The sequence below is a fragment of the Stenella coeruleoalba genome (assembly GCF_951394435.1).
Source record: "Stenella coeruleoalba genome assembly, chromosome: 14".
Classification (NCBI taxonomy): Eukaryota; Metazoa; Chordata; class Mammalia; order Artiodactyla; family Delphinidae; genus Stenella; species Stenella coeruleoalba.
This window is the reverse complement of record NC_137160.1, coordinates 32,928,054-32,949,325: the sequence shown is the minus strand read 5'-3', so window position 1 is coordinate 32,949,325 and position 21,272 is coordinate 32,928,054. Positions and strand designations below refer to the sequence as shown.

The 21,272-nt window shown below is 36.9% G+C and overlaps 1 protein-coding gene across 3 annotated transcripts in view; it reads left to right on the top strand.

Annotated features, from left to right (window-relative positions):
- Positions 1-21,272, top strand: part of PIK3C3 (phosphatidylinositol 3-kinase catalytic subunit type 3) — a 156,757-nt gene that overhangs the window by 123,918 nt on the left and 11,567 nt on the right. For 2 of the 3 annotated variants that reach the window (XM_079942248.1, XM_079942247.1), the window contains 2 exons: positions 12,099-12,267; positions 18,376-18,466. In XM_079942248.1, coding sequence (XP_079798374.1) covers positions 12,099-12,267; positions 18,376-18,466 — 260 coding nt within the window. Of the gene's footprint in view, positions 1-3,199; positions 5,908-12,098; positions 12,268-18,375; positions 18,467-21,272 lie in introns of those variants that run through there. The other variant, XM_079942249.1, reaches the window with a different exon arrangement.

Here is a 21,272-nt window from a genome sequence, read left to right as displayed (position 1 = left end):
CTGTTAGGAAATGAAGAAAAGTGGGGCTAGGTTTCCTATTAAAAAGCACCAAGCCCGTTAAATAAACTCTGTGTGATGGTTGATACCATTTGATACATGATTTATTAAGGGTAGCAGTTTTGAATCAAAGATTGGTCAAATAGGTTCTCTGCTCAAGTGGTGGGTATCAGTAGGAAATATATTGATAACAAAGCATTATTTAAATAAATAGAACTAAGAAAGGTTTATCTGTACCCACGATATTGTAAGCTTCTAATTTCTTAACTCTTGAAGGGTAGAATGGTATTTGTCTAACAAGGTAGATAATAAATGGGAAGTCCAGGATGAAAATAAGCAGAAAATGAAGTGCTTAGCCTAGTTGAACAGAGGACATGTGTTTAGCTGAAGGCAGTGAAACCTTTAACAGAAGTTGATCATGAACTTTTCACCAAATCATGAAAAATTCAGTGATAGCATCCTCCCTTGAACCTTAAGAGATTAGGAGATGGTGCTTTCCCAGTAAGTACCAAATTTTCAAATTACTTATTCCAAAACTGATTTCTCATCTTTTGGGAATCTTGGACTTCCCTTGGGAAATTGGTGAAGTCTGTGAACTTCCAAAAATACTGATTTCATTGTGTTTAGAGACCCTGAAGCACATTTTGGAATTCTGAAAATGTGTTTTTCAATCAAGAGCAATACGTAGGACTGTTTTAAACAGAAATGAAACCCCCCGTGTTGACATATTACATTTTATAATCTTAAATATGTACAACATAAAACCTGATCTTAACTTACTATGCATCTACTCATACATAACTGTAAAATACAAACAGATTTATAAGATAATGTTACAAACTAACAAAATTTAACCTAACAATATTAATGTGACAGAAAAGGAATACTGAAACTAAATTGCCACTTGCTAGTGTGAATATGGTATAGATAATATAGTGTGAGTTTCAATTCAGAGTGCTGTTAATGTCCTGTCCCATGCTAATATTCTTACACTACTTTCCTCGAACTGCTTCATAACCTTCATTTATTCCAGATGCTGTAATGTAATTTTCAAGGTACTCTGCTTCTGTTAGTATTAGCCTGCAACAATTAAAGTAGGTTTGTTGTTTGATACCAACCCAGTCAAAAACACTGAAATCATAGGACAGTATTAAGGAGTAGGGTAGCATCCAGATGATCCAGACTCAGCCTTTATTAATTTCATTATAGATCTTCACAGAAATGAAGACACAAAATTTTTAAAACATGACAACGTCTATAAGAATTATCAGGTTTCTAGAAGAAAATTTCTCACATCAGTAATGTTATTAAAAGTTGTCTAAGGGCTTCCCTGGTGACACAGTGGTTGAGAGTCCGCCTGCCGATGCAGGGGACACGGGTTCATGCCCTGGTCTGGGAAGATCCCACGTGCCGCAGAGTGGCTGGGCCCATGAGCCATGGCTGCTGAGCCTGCGCGTCCAGAGCTTGTGCTCCACAACAGGAGAGGCCGCAACAGTAGAGGCCCGCGTACCACAAAAAAAAAAAAAAAAGTTGTCTAAGCTGTAAAGGTGAAATTGAGATGTCATTGGTTAAATAAATGCAGAATAGCCAACATTGCATACTCCTGTATGCTAGGCAATATTCTAGGTTTCAGGACTATAACAAAAATAAATGGAACAAGGTTCTTGAGTATAAGACTCTTAATGATTCATTAAAAGTTTAGTGTTGGGGAGAAAGAGGAGTGAACAAATAATTTCAATATACACCTCAGCTAAAGTGTTTTGATAGAAATAGGTGAGGTAGGAGCCTCATTAATAACTGCTTACCAAAAGCATGCTGATTTAGGTAGCCCTAGTGTGAGCTATAGGAAGCTTTTAGCTAACCTGTTACTGCCTTTGTTTTTTGGGGTGGGGAGACAAAACCACTTTTCAATTCTCCACAGGCTCCTTGCTATCTATATCTAATTAGAATTCCTTCTCATTTCACCTCCTCCATTTGTCATTTACTATACTAGATAGATCCAGATATATCCATTTAAAAAAATTCTTAAGAGACTATTGGGGAGGAAGAAATTTTCCTCTAACCTTCTAGTTTCTTCTGGCTGGTCTAAGAACTAAATTGACATGAGATTATTGACAGATGAACAGGAGAAAAACTAAAGTTTACTAACACATGTATATGGGAGAGACCCAGAAAAACTGAATAACTCACCAAAATGGCTGAAACCCTCACCTTAAATACCATCTTTTGCTAAAGACTAAGGAGGATGTTGGGGATAGTGGTTTGGCACCTCAAAGAAGGAGAGGCAATTGACAAGGAGATAGAAAAGCAAATGTTTGGTAAATGTTTGCTAGGCCATGCAGAGACAATAGGACACAAAGGAATTTTTAACAAACTTCGCTAGGTTCCTCCCTGTCTGCATACATAGTTCATACTATAATTAATCTATGGTGACAGGTCCCTTCCTGGAACAGATCCTCTACTGACATTTTTTTAGGTAGCTGGGGGAAGGTCAAGTTTCATCCTTTTGGGCCTTGATTGGTTTCAGATCAAAAATAATTTTCATGCCAGAAAGACATTTTGGGATGGCAAGTTTTGCTCCCCTATAAGACTTTAACCAATTCTCCAGTTTGAACAGAATATTTTAAACCTGGTATATCTTTTTAAAAAAATTAAGATAATTTCGATAAATGGAAAACTGGTATTCAGTGCAATAGTTACATTGATGATGGTGCAGGGGAACAAAATTAGCTACCCCAAAATGTTTCTGGCATGCAGTTTCAAGCTGAAAACAATCAAGGCCAAAAAGCGTCTGGAAGCACCTTTGACCTTGCCCCTAACTGCCTGAAGAATTTAGATAGAGGACCTATAACAGGAATAGAGCTATCACCAGAAATATCTGCAAAGAATACAGGCTAGGTGTGGTGGGCGAGACTCTTGGAAATTTAGAGTCCACTCTGTGTCCCATTGTCTCTGCAAGGCCTAGCAAACATTTGTTTCCCAAACATGTGCTTTTCCATCTTCATGCCTTCCTCACATTTGAAGTCCCAACTCCTACCCCAACATCCTCCTTTGTCTTTAGGTGAAGATGGTATTTAGGGTGAGGGTTTCAGCCATTTTGGGGAGTTACTTGGTTTTTCTGGGTCTCTTTCATGTTTACATGTTATTAAACTTTGGTTTGATTTTCTCCTCTTAATCTGTCTCATGTCAATTTAATTCTTAGACCCGCCAGAGAACCTAGGAGGGTAGAAGAAAATTTCTTCCTCCTGGACAATGGCTACTTTTTCTACAGCCAGGTGATGACAATGTTTAAATCTCTGGTTAGTTGTCATTATGAGCACTCATTTGTAAGCTGTTATTTCTCTTTGTATATGAACTCCATGTCCCAAATTTAGTACACCTTCTGTCAACTCCAGGTAATTTGCAATATAGTTTTCTTTACTGTTGTGGGAAAATAGTGCCAGTATCTATCTTGAATTTTACTTAAATTTAATATTATTATTGCCTAAAATTTGTACTTTTTATTACCCAGCCTTGGCACATTTGAAGTTCTTTCTCATTTTCAGAGTTTTATAACATTTCCAGTTTAATGTATTATTTAGTTTTTCTTTGTTAAGAAAGATGCCTGAAGAAGTTGCAGAAAATAAGATTGCTTATCTCTTTAATATTTAATTTTACTAATTTCTGGCCGTTGTGATCTCAGGTATCAGGGACATTTTAAGCATGTTTAAAATGTATTTTTTTTTTTTTTCTCGGTACACGGGCCTCTCACTGTTGTGGCCTCTCCTGTTGTGGAGCACAGGCTCCAGACGCGCCGGCTCAGCGGCCATAGCTCATGGGCCCGGCCGCTCTGCGGCGTGTGGGATCTTCCCGGACCGGGGCACGAACCCGTGTCCCCTGCATCAGCAGGCGGACTCTCAACCACTGCGCCACCAGGGAAGCCCAATATTTATTTTTGAACAAAGTTCAGTATTTAAAATTTAGAGTGATTACTGTCTATCAAGTACTGTGTTAAGTATTAGCTATATTATCTCTTTTAATTCTTCCATAGAAGGTAATTATCAGTATTAACTTGTTTTGTAGTTTAGAAAGTGAACCTTAGAAAGGTTAAGCAACTTTATAAGGATCACATACCTGATCAAGTGAGATGTGAAAGTGTTTTAATAAAGGGCCATTATGCTCCTGACTCAGAGTGCCTGCCAGGGCATCACTGTTACCTGGGACTTTGTTACCACAACTAGAGTCAGTTCCATGCCCATTGTTGTTTATGTTTCCAACAGTGACCTAATGATGGTGTATAAAGTTCACAGATAACAGTGTTAATGCTCAGAGGAAGGCATAGACAGAAGGGTATAGCTTAACATTTTAACTGGATAGAGTCACTATCAAAAAATATTTTGCAAGATGGCAAAAGTGTGTAAAAACTCAATATATGTGCCTCAAGAACAATGGCTTGTGCCATTGAAGGAAAGAAATCGAAGCTTCCCCAAAAATGATGGAGGATAGGTTTCCACATAAAACAGGTCAGAATGCATTACAAGATAAATGAAAGTGGGCAGGTTGCATTAGGGAAATTTTGAGTTGGCTTTTTAAATGAATTCATTTCTTTTTTTCTTTTTTTTTATTGGTTCACATGGCTTTATTGGATGAAAATAAGTAAAATGAGTAAAAATAAGAGAGTTGTTAACAAGAATTTTTGCAAAATATTTCAAGCACATAGCTACTACATCAGTAAAAGTACTGAACAATTCATTTGGATAATGTCACAATCATGCTCCTATAGTTATAATAAGAAAATAAATTCTGAACATTAAGAAAATAAATCTCATTTCATATTTCTCTCAAGTTCTAATAAGGTAATGGCTATTTTAATTCATATGTATAGATGCAAATGCATTACACAGAAAAAATATATTTGTTGTAACTTATCAGCCTATCTTGATCTCATTTATAACTGCATACTTGATTTTATTATTAAGATTTTTAAAAATAAATTCCCTCACTAAAATATGTGAAAGAATTATGATAAGCCACTTTAGGAAGGCTTTTAACTATTTGGGGTTGTTATATAATAATCATCACCATAATGTTTTAGAGATTCAAATTCTAAGGAAAAAAATAACTTGTGTATATAAGCAAAAGCTTTTTTTAATTTTTAAATTTTATTTTATTTATTTTTTTATACAGCAGGTCCTTATTAGTCCTCAATTTTATACATATCAGTGTCTACATGTCAATCCCAATGGCCCAATTCATCACACCCCCACCGCCACCCCCCGCCGCTTTCCCCCCTTGGTGTCCATACGTTTGTTCTCTACATCTGTGTCTCAATTTCTGCCCTGCAAACCGGTTCATCGGTACCATTTTTCTAGGTTCCACATATATGCGTTAAAATACGATATTTGTTTTTCTCTTTCTGACTTACTTCACTCTGTATGACACTCTCTATATACATCCACGTCTCAACAAATGACCCAATTTTGTTCCTTTTTATGGCTGAGTAATATTCCATTGTATATATGTACCACAGCTTTTTTATCCATTTCTCTGTCGATGGTCATTTAGGTTGCTTCCATGACCTGGCTATTGTAAATAGTGCTGCAGTGAACATTGGGTGCATGTGTCTTTTTGAATTATGGTTTTCTCTGGGTATATGCCCAGTAGTGGGATTGCTGGATCATATGGTAATTCTATTTTTAGTTGTTTTAAGGAACCTCCATACTGTTCTCCATAATGGCTGTATCAATTTACATTCCCACCAACAGTGCAAGAGGGTTCCCTTTTCTCCACACCCTCTCCAGCATTTGCTGTTTGTAGATTTTCTGATGATGCCCATTCTAACTGGTGTGAGGTGATACCTCATTGCAGTTTTGATTTGCATTTCTCTAATAATTAGTGATGTTGAACAGCTTTTCATGTGCTTATTGGCCATCTGTATGTTAGATTGGGTTGTTTGTTTTTCTAATATTGAGCTGCATGAGCTGTTTATATATTTTGGAGATTAACCCTTTGTCCATTGATTAGTGTGCAAATGTTTTCTCCCATTCTGAGGGATGTCTTTTAGTTTTATTTATGCTTTCCTTTGCTGTGCAAAAGCTTTTAAGCTTCATTAGGTCCCATTTGTTTATTTTTATTTCCATCACTATAGGAGGCGGATCAAAAAAGATCTTGCTGTGATTTATGTCAAAGAATGTTCTTCCTATGTTTTCCTCTAAGAGTTTTATAGTGTCTGGCCTTACATTTAGGTCTCTAATCCATTTTGAGTTTATTTTTGTGTATGGTGTTAGGGAGTGTTCTAATTTCATTCTTTTTTTTTTTAATTTATTTATTTAATTTATTTATTTTTGGCTGTGTTGGGTCTTCATTGCTGCGAGCAGGCTTTCTCTAGTTGCAGTGAGCAGGGGCTACTCTACGTTGCAGTGTGTGGGCTTCTCATTGCAGTAGCTTCTTGTTGCAGAGCATGGGCTCTATGCACGTGGGCTTCAGTAGTTGTGGCTCACAGGCTCTAGAGCACAGGCTCAGTAGTTGTAGCACACTGGTTTAGTTACTCCGCGGCATGTGGCATCTTCCTGGACCAGGGCTCAAACCCGTGTCCCCTGCGTTGGTAGGAGGATTCTCAACCACTGTGCCACCAGGGAAGCCCCTCTAATTTCATTCTTTTACATGTAGATGTCCAGTTTTCCCAGCACCACTTATTGAAGAGACTGTCTTTTCTCCATTGTATATCCTTGCCTCCTTTGTCATAGATTAGTTGACCATAGGTGTGTGGGTTTATCTCTGGGCTTTCTATCTTGTTGCATTGATCTGTGTTTCTGTTTTTGCACCACTACCATATTGTCTTGATTACTGTGGTTTTGTACTATTGTCTGAAGTCAGGGAGTCTGATTCCGCCAGCTCCGTTTTTTTCCCTCAAGACTGCTTTGGCTATTCGGGGGCTTTTGTGTCTCCATACAAATTTTAAGATTTTTTGTTCTAGTTCTGTAAAAACTGCCATCGGGAATTTGATAGGGATTGCACTGGATCTGTAGATTGCTTTCAGTAGTATAGTCATTTTCACAATATTGATTCTTCCAATCTAAGAATGTGGTATATCTCTCCATCTGTTTGTATCATCTTTAATTTCTTTCATCAGTGTCTTATAGTTTCCTGCATACAGGTCTTCTGTCTCCCTAGGTAGGTTTATTCCTAGGTATTTTGTTCTCTTTGTTGCAGTGGTAAATGGGAGTGTTTCCATAATTTCTCTTCCAGATTTTTCATCATTAGTGTATAGGAATGCAAGAGATTTCTATGCATTAATCTTGTATACTGCAACTTTACCAAATTCATTGATTAGCTGTAGTAGTTTTCTTGTGGCATCTTTAGGATTCTCTATGTATAGTATCATGTCATCTGCAAACAGTGACAGTTTTACTTCTTCTTTTCCAATTTGTATTTCTTTTTCTTCTCTGATTGTCGTGGCTAGTACTTCCAAAACTATGTTGAATAATAGTGGTGAGAATGGACATCCTTGTCTTCTTCCTGATCTTAGAGTAAATGGTTTCACTTTTTCACCATTGAGAATGATGTTTGCTGTGGGTTTGTCATATATGGCCTTTAGTATGTTGAGGTAGGTTCCCTCTAGGCCCACTTTCTGGAGAGTTTTTATCATAAATGGGTGTTGAATTTTGTCAAAAGCTTTTTCTGCATCTATTGAGATGATCATATGGTTTTTATTCTTCAATTTGTTAATATGGTGTATCACGTTGATTGATTTGCGTATATTGAAGAATCCTTGCCTCCCTGGGATAAATCCCTCTTGATCATGGTGTATGATCCTTTTAATGTGTTGTTGGATTTTGTTTGCTAGTGTTTTGTTGAGGATTTTTGCATCTATATTCATCAGTGATATTGGCCTGTAATTTTCTTTTGTTGTAGTATCTTTATCTGGTTTTGGTATCACGGTGATGGTGGCCTCATAGAATGAGTTTGGGAGTGTTCCTTCCTCTGCAATTTTTTGGAAGAGTTTGAGAAGGATGGGTGTTAGCTCTTCTCTAAATGTTTGATAGAATTCACCTGTGAAGCCATCTGGTCCTGGGCGTTTGTTTGTTGGAAGATTTTGTATCACAGTTTCAATTTCATTACTTGTGATTGGTCTGTTCATATTTTCTGTTTCTTCCTGGTTCAGTCTTGAAAGGTTATACCTTTCTAAGAATTTGTCCATTTCTTCCAGGTTGTCCATTTTATTGGCATACAGTTGCTTGTAGTAGTCTGTTACGATGCTTTTATTTCTGCAGTGTCTGTTGTAACTTCTCCTTTTTCGTTTCTAATTTTATTAATTTGAGTCCTCTCCCTCTTTTTCTTGATGAGTCTGGCTAATGGTTTATCAATTTTGTTTACCTCCTCAAAGAACCAGCTTTTAGTTTTATTGATCTTTGCTGTTGTTTTTTTTTTTTGTTTCTAATTCATTTATTTCTGCTCTGATCTTTATGATTTCTTTCCTTCTACTAACTTTGGGTTTTGTTTGTTCTTCTTTCTCCGGTTCCTTTAGGTGTAAGGTTAGATTGTTTATTTGAGATTTTTCTTGTTTCTTGAGGTAGGATTGTATAGCTATAAACTTCCCTCTTAGAACTGCTTTTGCTGCATCCCATAGGTTTTGGATCATTGTGTTTTCATTGTCGTGTGTCTCCAGGTATTTTTTGATTCTTTGATTTCTTCAATGATTTCTTGGTAATTTAGTAATGTACTGTTTAGCCTCCATGTGTTTGTTTGTTTTTTTACGTTTTTTCCCTGTAATTCATTTCTAATCTCATAGTGTTGTGGTCAGAAAAGATGCTTGATATAATTTCAATTTCTTACATTTCCAAGGCTTGATTTGTGACCCAAGATGTGATCTATCCTGGAGAATGTTCTGTGTGCACTTGAGAAGAAAGTGTAATGTGCTGTTTTTGGATGGAATGTCCTATAAATGTCAATTAAATCTATCTGGTATACTGTGTCATTTAAAGCTTCTCTTTCCTTATTTATTTTCGTTTTGGATGATCTGTCCATTGGTGTAAGTGAGGTGTTAAATTCCCCTACTATTATTGTGCTACTGTCAATTTCCTCTTTTACAGCTGTTAGCAGTTGCCTTATGTATGAGGTGCTCCTATGTTGGGTGCATATATATTTGTAATTGTTATATCTTCTTCTTGGATTGATCCCTTGATCATTATGTAGTGTCCTTCCTTGTCTCTTGTAACATTCTTTATTTTAAAGTCTATTTTATCTGATATGAGTATTGCTATCCAGCTTTCTTTTGATTTCCATTTGCATGGAATATCTTTTTCCATCCCCTCACTTTCAGTCTGTATGTGTCCCTAGATCTGAAGTGGCTCTCTTGTAGACAGCATATAGATGGGTCTTGTTTTGTATCCATTCAGCAAGCCTGTGTCTTTTGGTGGGAGCATTTAATCCTTTCACATTTAACGTAATTATCGATATGTATGTTCCTATTACCATTTTCTTAATTGTTTTGTAGGTCCTTTTCTTCTCTTGTGTTTCCCACTTAGAGAAGTTCCGTTAGCATTTGTTATAGAGCTGGTTTGGTGGTGCTGAATTCTCTTAGCTTTTGCTTGCCTGTAAAGCTTTTGATTTCTCCATCGAATCTGAATGAGATCCTTGCTGGTAGAGTAATCTTGGTGTAGATTCTTCCCTTTCATTAACGTATACCATGCCACTCCCTTCTGGCTTGTAGAGTTTCTGCTGATAAATCAGCTGTTAACCTTATGGGAGTTCCCTTGTATGTTATTTGTCGTTTTTCTCTTGCTGCTTTCAATAATTTTCCTTTGTCTTTAATTTTTGCCAATGTGATTACTATGTGTCTCAGTGTGTTTCTCCTTGGGGTTATCCTGTATGGGACTCTCTGCCCTTCCTGAACTTGGGTGGCCATTTCCTTTCCCATGTTAGGGAAGTTTTTGACTATAATCTCTATAAATATTTTTTCTGGTCCTTTCTCTCTCTCTTCTCCTTCTGGGACCCTTATAATGTGAATATTGTTGTGTTTAATGTTGTCCCAGAGGTCTCTTAGGCTGTTTTCATTTCTTTTCATTCTTTTTCTTTATTCTGTTCCACAACAGTGAATTCTCCCGTTCTGTCTTCCAAGTCACTTATCTGTTCTTCTGCCTCAGTTATTCTATTGATTCCTTCTAGTGTAGTTTTCATTTTAGTTATTGTGTTGTTCATCTCTGTTTGTTCCTTAGTTCTTCTAGGTTTTTGTTAAACATTTCTTGCATCTTCTCGATCTTTGCCTCCATCCTTTTTCCAAGGTCCTGGATCATCTTCACTGTCATTATTCTGAATTCTTTTTCTGGTAGGTTACCTATCCATTTCATTTAGTTGTTTTTCTTGGGTTTTATCTTGTTCCTTCATCTGGTACATAGCCCTCTGCCTTTTCATCTTGTCTGTCTTACTGTGAATGTGGTTTTTGTTCCACCAGCTGCAAGATTGTAGTTCTTGTTGCTTCAGCTGTCTGCCCTCTGGTGGATGAGGCTATCTAGTATGGTTGATGGGAGGAACTGGTGGTGGGTAGAGCTGACTGTTGTTCTGGTGGGCAGAGCTCAGTAAAACTTTAATCTACTTTTCTGCTGATGGGTGGGCCTGGGTTCCCTCCCTGTTGGTTGTTTGGCCTGAGGCGACCCAACACTGGAGCCTACCTGGGTTCTTTTGTGGTGCTAATGGCGGACTCTGGGAGGGCTCATGCCAAGGAGTACTTCCAAAAACTTCTGCTGCCAGTGTCCTTGTCCCCATGGTGAGCCACAGCCACCCCCGCCTCTGCAGGAGACCCTCCAACACTAGCAGGTAGGTCTGGTTCAGTCTCCCCAGGGTCACTGCTCCTTCCCCTGGGCCCTGATGCACACACTACTTTGTGTGTGCCCTCCAAGAGTGCAGTCTCTGTTTCCCCCAGTCCTGTCGAAGTCCTGCAGTCAAATCCCACTAGACTTCAAAGTCTGATTCTCTAAGAATTCCTCCTCCCATTGCCGGACCCCCAGGTTGGGAAGCCTGATGTGGGGCTCCGAACCTTCACTCCAGTGGGTGGACTTATGTGGTATAAGTGTTCTCCAGTCTGTGAGTCACCCACCCACTAGTTATGGGATTTGATTTTACTGTGATTACACCCCTCCTACCGTCTCACTGTGGCTTCTCCTTTGTCTTTGGATATGGGGTATCTTTTTTGGTTTGTTCCAGTGTCTTCCTGCTTATGATTGTCCAGTAGCTAGTTGTGATTCTGGTGTTCTTGCAAGAGGGAGTCCATTTCTTCATTCAACAATGATTGCTTAGTATGTGCTAGAAACTATTCTGAGGCTGGGGAAACATCAATATACAAAATGCATAAGTCCTTGCCTTGGTGGTACTTAGATTGTAGAATCCAGGGTGTTACTTTTAGTGTTATAATGTATGCCTACTTTATACCTACTTGTAAATCAAAAGATGCTTTATGATTTCAGTGGTGAATCATTCTCTAAGGTGATTGATCAGTCACATTCTTACATATGTGACCTACGAGTTTAGATGACTGCTCAAGGGTTTGTCTTCTTGGGCACTATAGCTGTATTCAGCCCTTGACAGAGGTGAATACTGTGCTTGGTTTCCTAGTCTGCAGCTAATGAGTAACACAGATTAGTTGGAAATGATTCAAATGAAGCTAACAATATAATTTGAAATTTGGGGGGATGTTTTTGAAGGTGGGGAGAATAGTGATAAGTTAAAGGAAGGATTCATCTCAGGAATACTTAAAGAAGTGATCTTCCTTTAGCATAAGAAATTTGCTACAAGATACTAATTTCTACTAATACCTTTAAAAGTTGTCCAGCCTTTAGCTATCTTTGGTTCTGGAGATCTAAAAGTAGGATTTAAATTTTAAAATATTACTGTGGGATGATTTTAAGTATAGTTTCATCAGAATGAATGTGAACTGAAGGGAAATAAAATATGCTCTGAAGGCCACTCCCTAGCCTGTGGATACAGGATCAGACAATTTAATAGACTTCATCATGAACTAATATTCTTTATGAAGAGACACTGCTTTACCAATTATATGACATATCTATTTCCCAGTTCCTTAATATAAAATTCTGGAAACAAATGAGTTTTTTATCAACATCCAGGCAAACTCTTCCACATAGACTTTGGATATATTTTGGGTCGGGATCCAAAGCCTCTTCCTCCTCCTATGAAGCTGAATAAAGAAATGGTGGAAGGAATGGGGGGCACACAGAGCGAACAGTACCAAGAGTTCCGAAAACAGTGTTACACAGCTTTTCTCCACCTTCGAAGGTAAGTTGATTTGCTTGACATAGAGAATTTTGGTAAATTGATTTCACAGAGCAAGAAAAATATTTGTTCAAATGTATACATTCTTTAGCATCACTCTTTTTAAAATGACACAGGCAGCAGTATTTTTTAATGTACATTTGATAACTATTTTGATAAACAGTCTGATATCAAAGGAAAAAGACAGTTTCTTGCTTTCTCACTAATTATTTGACTTGCTAAATCCCACCAGGTGGGAAGCTAGCATTACACAAGAATGAAGCATTTAGCTCACTTGGAGTGATTAGTCAAGTAATTTTTATTTTTTAGCACCTTTATCAACCTTAGTTTGGAGCATTCCGAAACAGTTGAAGAATAAACGTTACATATGATTTTGTCTCTCTTCAGCACCTCATCAGTCATTCTGCTTAAAAAAAATGTTGATTTTTTTCTCTATCCCTTTTTCTCTAAGGCCACTGTATCTCTGCTTCCTTCATCCAAATTTACTTAGGACTGGACATCATATATCATCAGGAAAAAGATAAATTAAAAGTCATGTTTGTTAAATTCAGGACATGGCTCTGATGGTTAGTCAAAAATAATGGATCATTTTATTCTAACTCCATTTTCAACTTAACTATGCAAAATGAATATTCTTAGTCCACCAGAAAAATCCCAGCTCAGGAGACACCTGTATGCTCTTCCAGGTGAATATGTAACCAGTAGAAGTGAGTTGCCTATGCATGTGGGCCCTGTCTTTTCTGTCTTTGTAACCTCAGCTTATAGACAGTATATGTATGTTGAATAAGAACCTTCAGTATTTGTACGAACAGTTCTGCATCACATCTGGAGTGAGGCCATGTTCCCTGGTGATATTGATACTACTGGTCCCAGGTGAATGGCTGTCTTATATTAATAAGGTTTCATCTTTGCAGTGGCTCAATAGGCCTTCACTGTTAACTCAGTCTCGACCGCAGGTCACAAACTTTAACGTACATTTTACAAACAGCTGCATTATTATCCTATGAGTGGTAGAGTGGCTCAGTTTTACTCTCCAGAAATGCTAAAGGAATAATGAGAAGATGGGTGTCTGGATGCAGAAGCACTTTCAGAGATGAAAATTCCACTTTAATACCTAGGATTTTTAATTTAAAATAGAGCCTACAGAAAGCTAGATGAAACTATGGTGATCTCAATGAGGAGGCAGACAAGATGATATGCAATGATAACTAGAGAAATGTCAAAGGTGCTCTATCTTATTGAAAGCAGAAAGAAAACAATGTGTCTTATAAACTGTCATTGATAATGGATTAGTAGCAATTCAGCAAAATGAGAAAATAGGCAGATTATTAGGACAGAGCCAAAAGTTAACTTTCCTCACTACTAAGAAAAATCATAAAGAGATTAATCTACCTCACTTTATGTTAAGTCTTCATGAAAATTGTTTTACTTTTTTATTTTCAAAAATTTCACTGTTAAGATTAGCTAGACCCTAATATTTTGATAAACATTTATTTTTTAATGTTGTATTTTAGAATATGGTTCAGTTAGTAAAAATTTCTCTTAGGACATAAGAATTAACCAGATAGCCAAAAATTTGTTTGGAGGTAAGGATATTTGACACACTTATTATTAGAGTTTTTAGGTGTGACCAACTGTGTTCTTTTCATGGTTTTTGTTGATTGCTGATCAACAAGAAATCATTGAATAAACTGTGGACCACAAACAGAGCAGTCCCTTTTGAATTAAGTTATGAATGTTACTTGTACAGGTGCCGGGACACACTTTATGGTGTGATTTTCATATAACAAAATACACTGTTATACCAATAATAAATTAGAAAATTTATTTTTTGAATACTCTTATGGCAACTCTTTAGTAATGCTAAAACATTTTAAATATTAAGTGTTCAAGGAAAACATAACTTCTCTTAATCCATGTTTATGCCAAACACCATGCTAGACACTGATGATACAAAGAGGGCCTAAACTTTTCAGTAAAAATATTGAAATTTGGAATGCATTTTGCTGTATCAAGCAAAGTTCTTACATTGTCTTAGAGGATGTTTGCCTAGTCACCAAACAGCAGTGAATCTATTGATCACACTACTTTTCATCATTAATCTCATTGTTTTCCCTTCTAGAAGTAGTACACTTGTTAAATAAATATTTTTATAGGATTCTACTCTGATATTTGTTGCATGCAAAATGGATAGATTGTAGGGGAAACAAGATGTCTGAAATGCTGTTAAGAACCTCACTTGTTGTAGTTAATGCTTTTTATTCTTAGTATTGAAGGTTTTTACTGAAAAATTTAGACCATCTTTGTATACCCAGTGAGTAGCATGGTGGTTGGCATAAACATGGGTATGAGAAAGAGTTCATTTTCCTTGAACTCTGTACTTAACCTACTCCTTTTTAAAAATCTAATTTATATCACATCCATCCTTACATCTTTGTTTAGACTTGGTTTTGCCCACTTTGCCCACTCTATCATTTTTTTAAACTTAACCTTATATTTTCTTTTGATAATGGCTTTAAAGATTTCTGGTAACCTTTCTGTTTTTCTGGATAGCATTTGAATGACTAATATATAATTTCTGTTTTGTGTAACTGGTTCTGTCTTAAATGGAAAATGCAGGTTAATGGCAACAGATGTAAAAGATTAATACAGTTAATGTAGTGACAGGTTATCCACAAAGTAATTGGATGTTTAAGCTTCTTATAGAATATTCCATTTTATATTTATTTACATTGTTTCCCTTTGCCATAATAATAGAAGCATGGGTGGTTATATGTATACCAGCAGATAATGGAGAAAACATTAATATTTGCCTTTTACAAAAGGAACACACATGCTTCCATAAAGGCAGACATTTTAACATAGATCCTGGCTGACCGTTAAAATCACCTGGGGTTCTTTGTGGGCTAAGGGGGGACCAAAACAGTTCTGAGCCCCATCAGATTTAATTGGTCTGGGATTTGGCCCAGTCATTGGTATTTTCAAAGAAGCTTCCCAAATGAATTTAATGGGCAGCCAGGTATGGGATATACTTTGAAATATCCCTTTCAAAACTGAACCTTGTATTCCTCTCCCTGTGTTACCTTGTGGTAGATTCCTGAGATCCCCCTATGGCAAGGTTGGGACAAACCCTATATAGTCAACAAAACAGAGTATGAATAATTAAGCGTTCATTGAAAGAATATTTTTTCGTAACATAATATGTAGCAGTTGGTTGTATCCTACTGACACCAGTCCTTACAAGCCTTCTCAGTGGACCCTTTTCTCTATTTCCATTTCCTACATACCACAGAGCTTAGAGAACGGCCTGGTGCCCTTTTTGCTCCCTAATGCCACTTCCGAACCATTTCTTCCCATTGCCTTCTTAAAGAAGGAAAGCCTAGACACACACCGTGAAATCAGATGAATTACCTACTGCTGACCATCAACTGCCTATTTCCCTGTCATTTTCATTCATTGAAAATTTTGTCTTCTTCTTCAGGCCTGCTTCTGTGACTTCAACATCTGCATAAATGGTCCAGCCATGACCGGACCCCTCTCGGGGCTGTGTCCTCCTCATGTAAAGCCAACCTTGGCCACTCCCTCTCATCAGTAGTAAATTTACCTCTCCAAAATCTTGATCCCCCACTTTTCACTTACTAGCCTCCTTTCTTCCTTCAGGTTTCGCCAGTAAGTCTTCCAGTCCTACTCTGCTATTGAAACTAATTTTATCAAAATAAACAATTACCTATACCAAATCCAGTGGCCACTTTTGCTTCCTAGAAGCTTTGACACAGTTGACCATGTCTTTGTTCCTAAAAACATTTCTTTTATTTGGTGTAACCTACTCCTCTATTTTCTTTTTGCCTTACTGGTCACTCCTGCTTCTTTGCTGGTACCTTCCCTCTTCTTCCTGACCTCTATATATTAAACTATCTACAAGTTCCATATCAGTATAAAGAGTTCTGGATCTTTTTCCCCTAAACTCTCTCCTTAAGCATTTACATCTAGACTTGTGACTTTAAATAGGATCCAAATGCTGATGATTCCAAACTATTACCACCAGCCCTATTATCTCCTCTGAAATATGTCTAACTGCCTATTTGACATCTCTACTAAGAATGTAGTAGGGATCTCAAACTCAATATGTGTCTAAAATGGAACTCTTGATTCCCTGCCCCAAATCCTGTTCTTCTTTCATTCATTTTTTTTTTTTAATTTTGATAAATAACCATAGTTCCCCATGTAGGCTAAATCCTTGGTGACATTCAGGTTCTCTGTTCTCCCCTTTATTGAAGGCATCTTGAAGCAAGTGATATCCAGTCCATCTCCAAAATATAGCCTGATAATGTCCATATTATTTATTTTCCACCTGGACATCTGTAAAATAGTTTCCCTTCCTCCATTCTTATTCCCCACAAGATAGCCAGTGTGGGCTTTTACAAAATGCATATCTGAGTATGTCACTCTACTCTTTAAACTCATTTATTTCAGTACAGTTAGAATAACATCATACCTCCCTAAGATGACTTTTCTCCCCACCCCATCAGTCTCTGACCCATTTTGCTGTTTTTTCTTTATTTTTAAAAATCTTTTGTCAGTCAAGTACTCATGAAATTATCTTCTTTGTCAGTTTATTGTGTGAGTCCCCACCCTCCTCCAGAATGTAAGCTTCATGAGTATGTAGAGACCTTGTTTGTTCAGTTCACCACTATACCCATAGTGCCTAGAACAGTGTTTAGAGTGAGTACTCAATAAATATGTGTTGGTTGAATGAATAAAATTATTATGTGGGTAGAAATGGAATAAGCTGTGACATGGTTTTTATCAGTTCCCACAAGGAAATCAGTAACTTTTAAAACTATAAGTTCAAGCTGTTTAGCTATTATCATACTTTTTTTAAAAGAGTATAATTGAGTTAGGGCCTAATTTGATTAGAAGATTATATCAAGGTAGAATTTTTTCATTATAGTGCCTGATTTTCATGGGTAATATAAAATTCAAAAATGATGAAATAGGTAATTTGAGGTTCATATGGATAGTCATTTTTGTCTACAAGTTCTATTTTCATTACAGTTCAAGTATTAGTTTTTATGTACTTTTTTATATTATGGATAAGTAGATGGCTGGAATAAAGGTTCTGCATAACCTAAAGTCCTGACTTCCATCCACTCGAGAAGACAATGCAAGGCACTTGTGTTGACACTTCTACCAAGACCAGCTAGAAACCTTCATTGCCTAAAACCAAAGCTTTCTTCACTTACATCCATCCCCAAAGTCAAACCTGGACCTCCTTTTATCACTACAGTGCTGCAGGGCCGCTCAGGGCATAACTGTCCAAGGGGAGAGTGTTCTGGAGCAGGAGGTGGATTGCACCCAGTGTACACTTAATGATACCTTTCCCCACATGGCTGCACTCCTGGAAATGAGATTTGGAATAGTAACATTCTTTATTCTTGTTTGGAGGAGGATGAAAAGTTTGATGATTGATGAGGATAAACCTTTAGTTCCTACAGGGGCCAGCATACTCCAAAGGTGAAGTTATTTAGATATCTTGCACATATTTAGTGTAGAAGAGTACAAGCTATTTTCTCCTCTGTTTAGGGTTGCTTATATCCAGGCCAGTCATTATATTTTCGAAGATGGTGGGATTAGTGTCCCTAGAGGATATTTATGAATGATTAGTGAACTCACACTATTTCCCTTTGACTCATTTACCCATGACATACTGAGGTAGTCTTAAGGTAGCAGATTCTTGTCAGCATTGAGCAAAGACAGATCTTCATTGCTTAGTAATGCTAATTAATGGTATAAAGCAGATTCCCCTTAGATCCCTTCTAAAAAGAATATACTTACTAAAGAATGAAAAACTGTCATTATTAGATGGTTACTCCAAAAGTGTGTTCCCTAGTGGGGGACCTAGAAATGGCATTATATCAAGACCTTAGAATAAGATATGTTTTCAAGGCTTGCTTTTCATTGAGACAGCTGGTGAATAAGCTCACATTCTATTTTCCATAGGAGTAATAGTAATCATTATAAAGCACTACTTCTAGGAGTGCTCTTAATATGAGAAAGAATGGCAAAATTCTAACACATTGCTATTTATTTTTCTTTCCCACTCTCCTTTAGGTATTCTAATCTTATTTTGAACTTGTTTTCCTTGATGGTGGATGCAAACATTCCAGATATTGCTCTTGAACCAGATAAGACTGTGAAAAAGGTAATTTTTATACATCCTCAGATATCATAGTCTACTTTTCATATGTAAAAAATAACAGGGTTTTAACAACCCATTTCCCCTTGTCCTGACCCCTAGACTCTTAAGTAACATGAATTAAGAAAGAGACCTTGTGTATATTTTTGTTTCACATTCCAGAATATGACAGCCTCTCAAGTCCTCTGCAACAAGTTTTATCCCCTTGCCTGTTTGTACCCACAGTCACATGAATAGGTCACTACACCAGGAGAGGGAAGCTTACTATCACAGCCCTTGCTCTTTGTCCTGAAAGTTTAGCTTCTCTTTAATATTCCTACTGGGATACCTGATTCCTGGTACTCCCAGACTAAGCCTACTAAGCCCAGACTCAGAAACAAAATATTGTAATAGTATGGAGAAGCAGAAGCAAACAGCCATTCTTTCTCCTTCCCATTCATACCCTTGCTTACAGGGGTTTCTTACTGTGTCAGGAGAATAGAGACCTGCCTTAACTTAACCTGCAAAGAGAAGAATGAAGGAAAGCCATCACGTAGATGAGCAGTTATTCAGAACAGTCGTACCCTGAGTTGCAGCAGGAGATGGGAGGAAGGGTAACAGATTTGAAGATTTTTATTCAAATTAATTTCTTACTCTCTGATTCATTGAGAGGGATGTATGTAGTGTACTTTATTTATCCAAGGTAACATAAAATGATCTTAAATATCAGTGTGGTTATTAATACTGAACTTCAAAGTTAGTGTAGTTTTTTAACTTACAGAGGTATAAAATTACTAAAATTAAAACAGTCTCATAGATGGAATTGCCCTGGTGGTTAAATTAATAATTGGCACCAAAATCCCTAAGTTCTGATGTAATTGACTCTGAGCATTATTAGAAAGGTACCTCTGTGGTTTAAACATTGTCTTGGTCCATTTGGGCTGCTACATATAACAAAATACAAGAGACTGCATGGCTTGTAAACAACAGAAATTTATTTCTCATGCTTCTGGAGGCTAGAAGTTCTAGATCAGGGTGCCAGAATGGTCAAGTTAAGGCCCTTTTTGGGTCGAAAACTTGTTGCATCTTCATAGAGTGGAAGGCACTAGGAAGCTCTGTGGGATCTCTTTTATAAGAGCACTAATCCCATTCATGAGGGTTCCACCCTCATGACCTAAACACCTCCCAAAGGATCCACCTCCTAATACTATCACATTGGGCATTAGTGTTTCAACATGGATTTGGGGGATACAAAAATATTTACATCATTGCAAACATGAATGAAGCTAATCTCTTTTACCTAATTTTATGAGTCATTGGCAAGCAATGAGAGGGATTTTAATGTAAATATTTTATTGCTTAACGATTTAAGGAAATTATGTTCTTATTAAGATTTCATTTATTATTATCCAGGAAGCACTGTTTCAGCACCCCCCACCCCCAAACTAGGCAATGGACTACTTATCACACTAGGTTTTGGCCTGGGTTATTTTTTGTCAATTTAAGCTCATCCATCAAGAAACATGGTTGATGAACGTTTTCTTAGCTAAAGTTGATGACTGCACCAGATTTCAAATGTTGTTGCCTTTTTTTTTTGCTTTGCTGTTTTCAGGATCTGTTTTTGCTGTTTATTTTAAACCCATCTATCTCTGTCATATGTTCACTGTTGCCTGACTTCACTTGTGTTCAGAAGTCATTTATGAAAGTTCTAACAGTATTTGTCAAACGGAGTCTTCCAGTTTCTTCTGCCAGTTATATAGTTACTGTTCTTTTGTTTCAACTTTTGCTTCTCTTTTAGAGAATCATGATTTTATTGTTTAATTTGTTACCAGCTCTCTTTATGGCATCATCCTTTAACACATGAAGCAATTAATTTATGGGGAAGAAAAGCATGTACCTTAGTCATTTTTCTTTACACTGTTTACTCCCTAGCTGTTTATTCTAGTTTCAATTAAGTGAACCTTGAACAAAAAGTATTTTACCATATTTTTACCCAAAAGGGTATTCCATAAAGATTTATTTGCTTGCTACTGTTTTATCAAGAATGTGAAGTAACCAATTGCAACATAAACTTGACTTTAAAGTAATAATAATATTGGAAAGTGATGCTGCAATAGACTAAAATTTATGTTTCATATTGTTTGGCTTTTTTAAGAAGTAGAAATAGGTTTTAATACTTTGTGAAATAACACTTGCTGGCATTACTTTGAAGTCTTACTACCTAGAAAATTTTTGCATTGATCTCATGAATGAAAGCCAGCTAAAGAAACAGAGTAGCACATTTGAGGCTGAAGTCTTCAGAGAAGTACATATTATTCAAATTATTTAATCATAACAAAGTTCAACAATATTTTCCTTTTTTCTAACATATTTTAGTACATATATATCAATTTCTTTTTACTTCTTTTTAAACTGTCTACTCATTTTATGGTGCTTCATAGATAATTGCGTTTCTTACAGATTTTGAAGGTTGTAGCAACTCTGTGTTGAGCAAGTCTGTTGGTGCCATTTTTCCAACAACATTTGCTCACTTTGTGTCTCTGCATCACATTTTGGAAATTCTCACGGTATTTTAAACAAAGGGTATCTTATCTACCTTTGAAAGACAGTGCAGAGGCTGAGATTTACAAGTGTGTATCCTTTTGCTTAAAGGCACTCTCCAGATTGTTTTGAGTGCAGCCTTACTAATGAGGTATGAAAGGAGAGGGTTTGGAGCTGGTAGGGATAGCCAAGAAGTCAGGGGGGAAATTCTGGAAAGGTGAAAGTCACAGAGGTGACTTAGGGGACAATAACAAGTAGCCTAACATAAGTCAGTATATACGAAAACAGATCA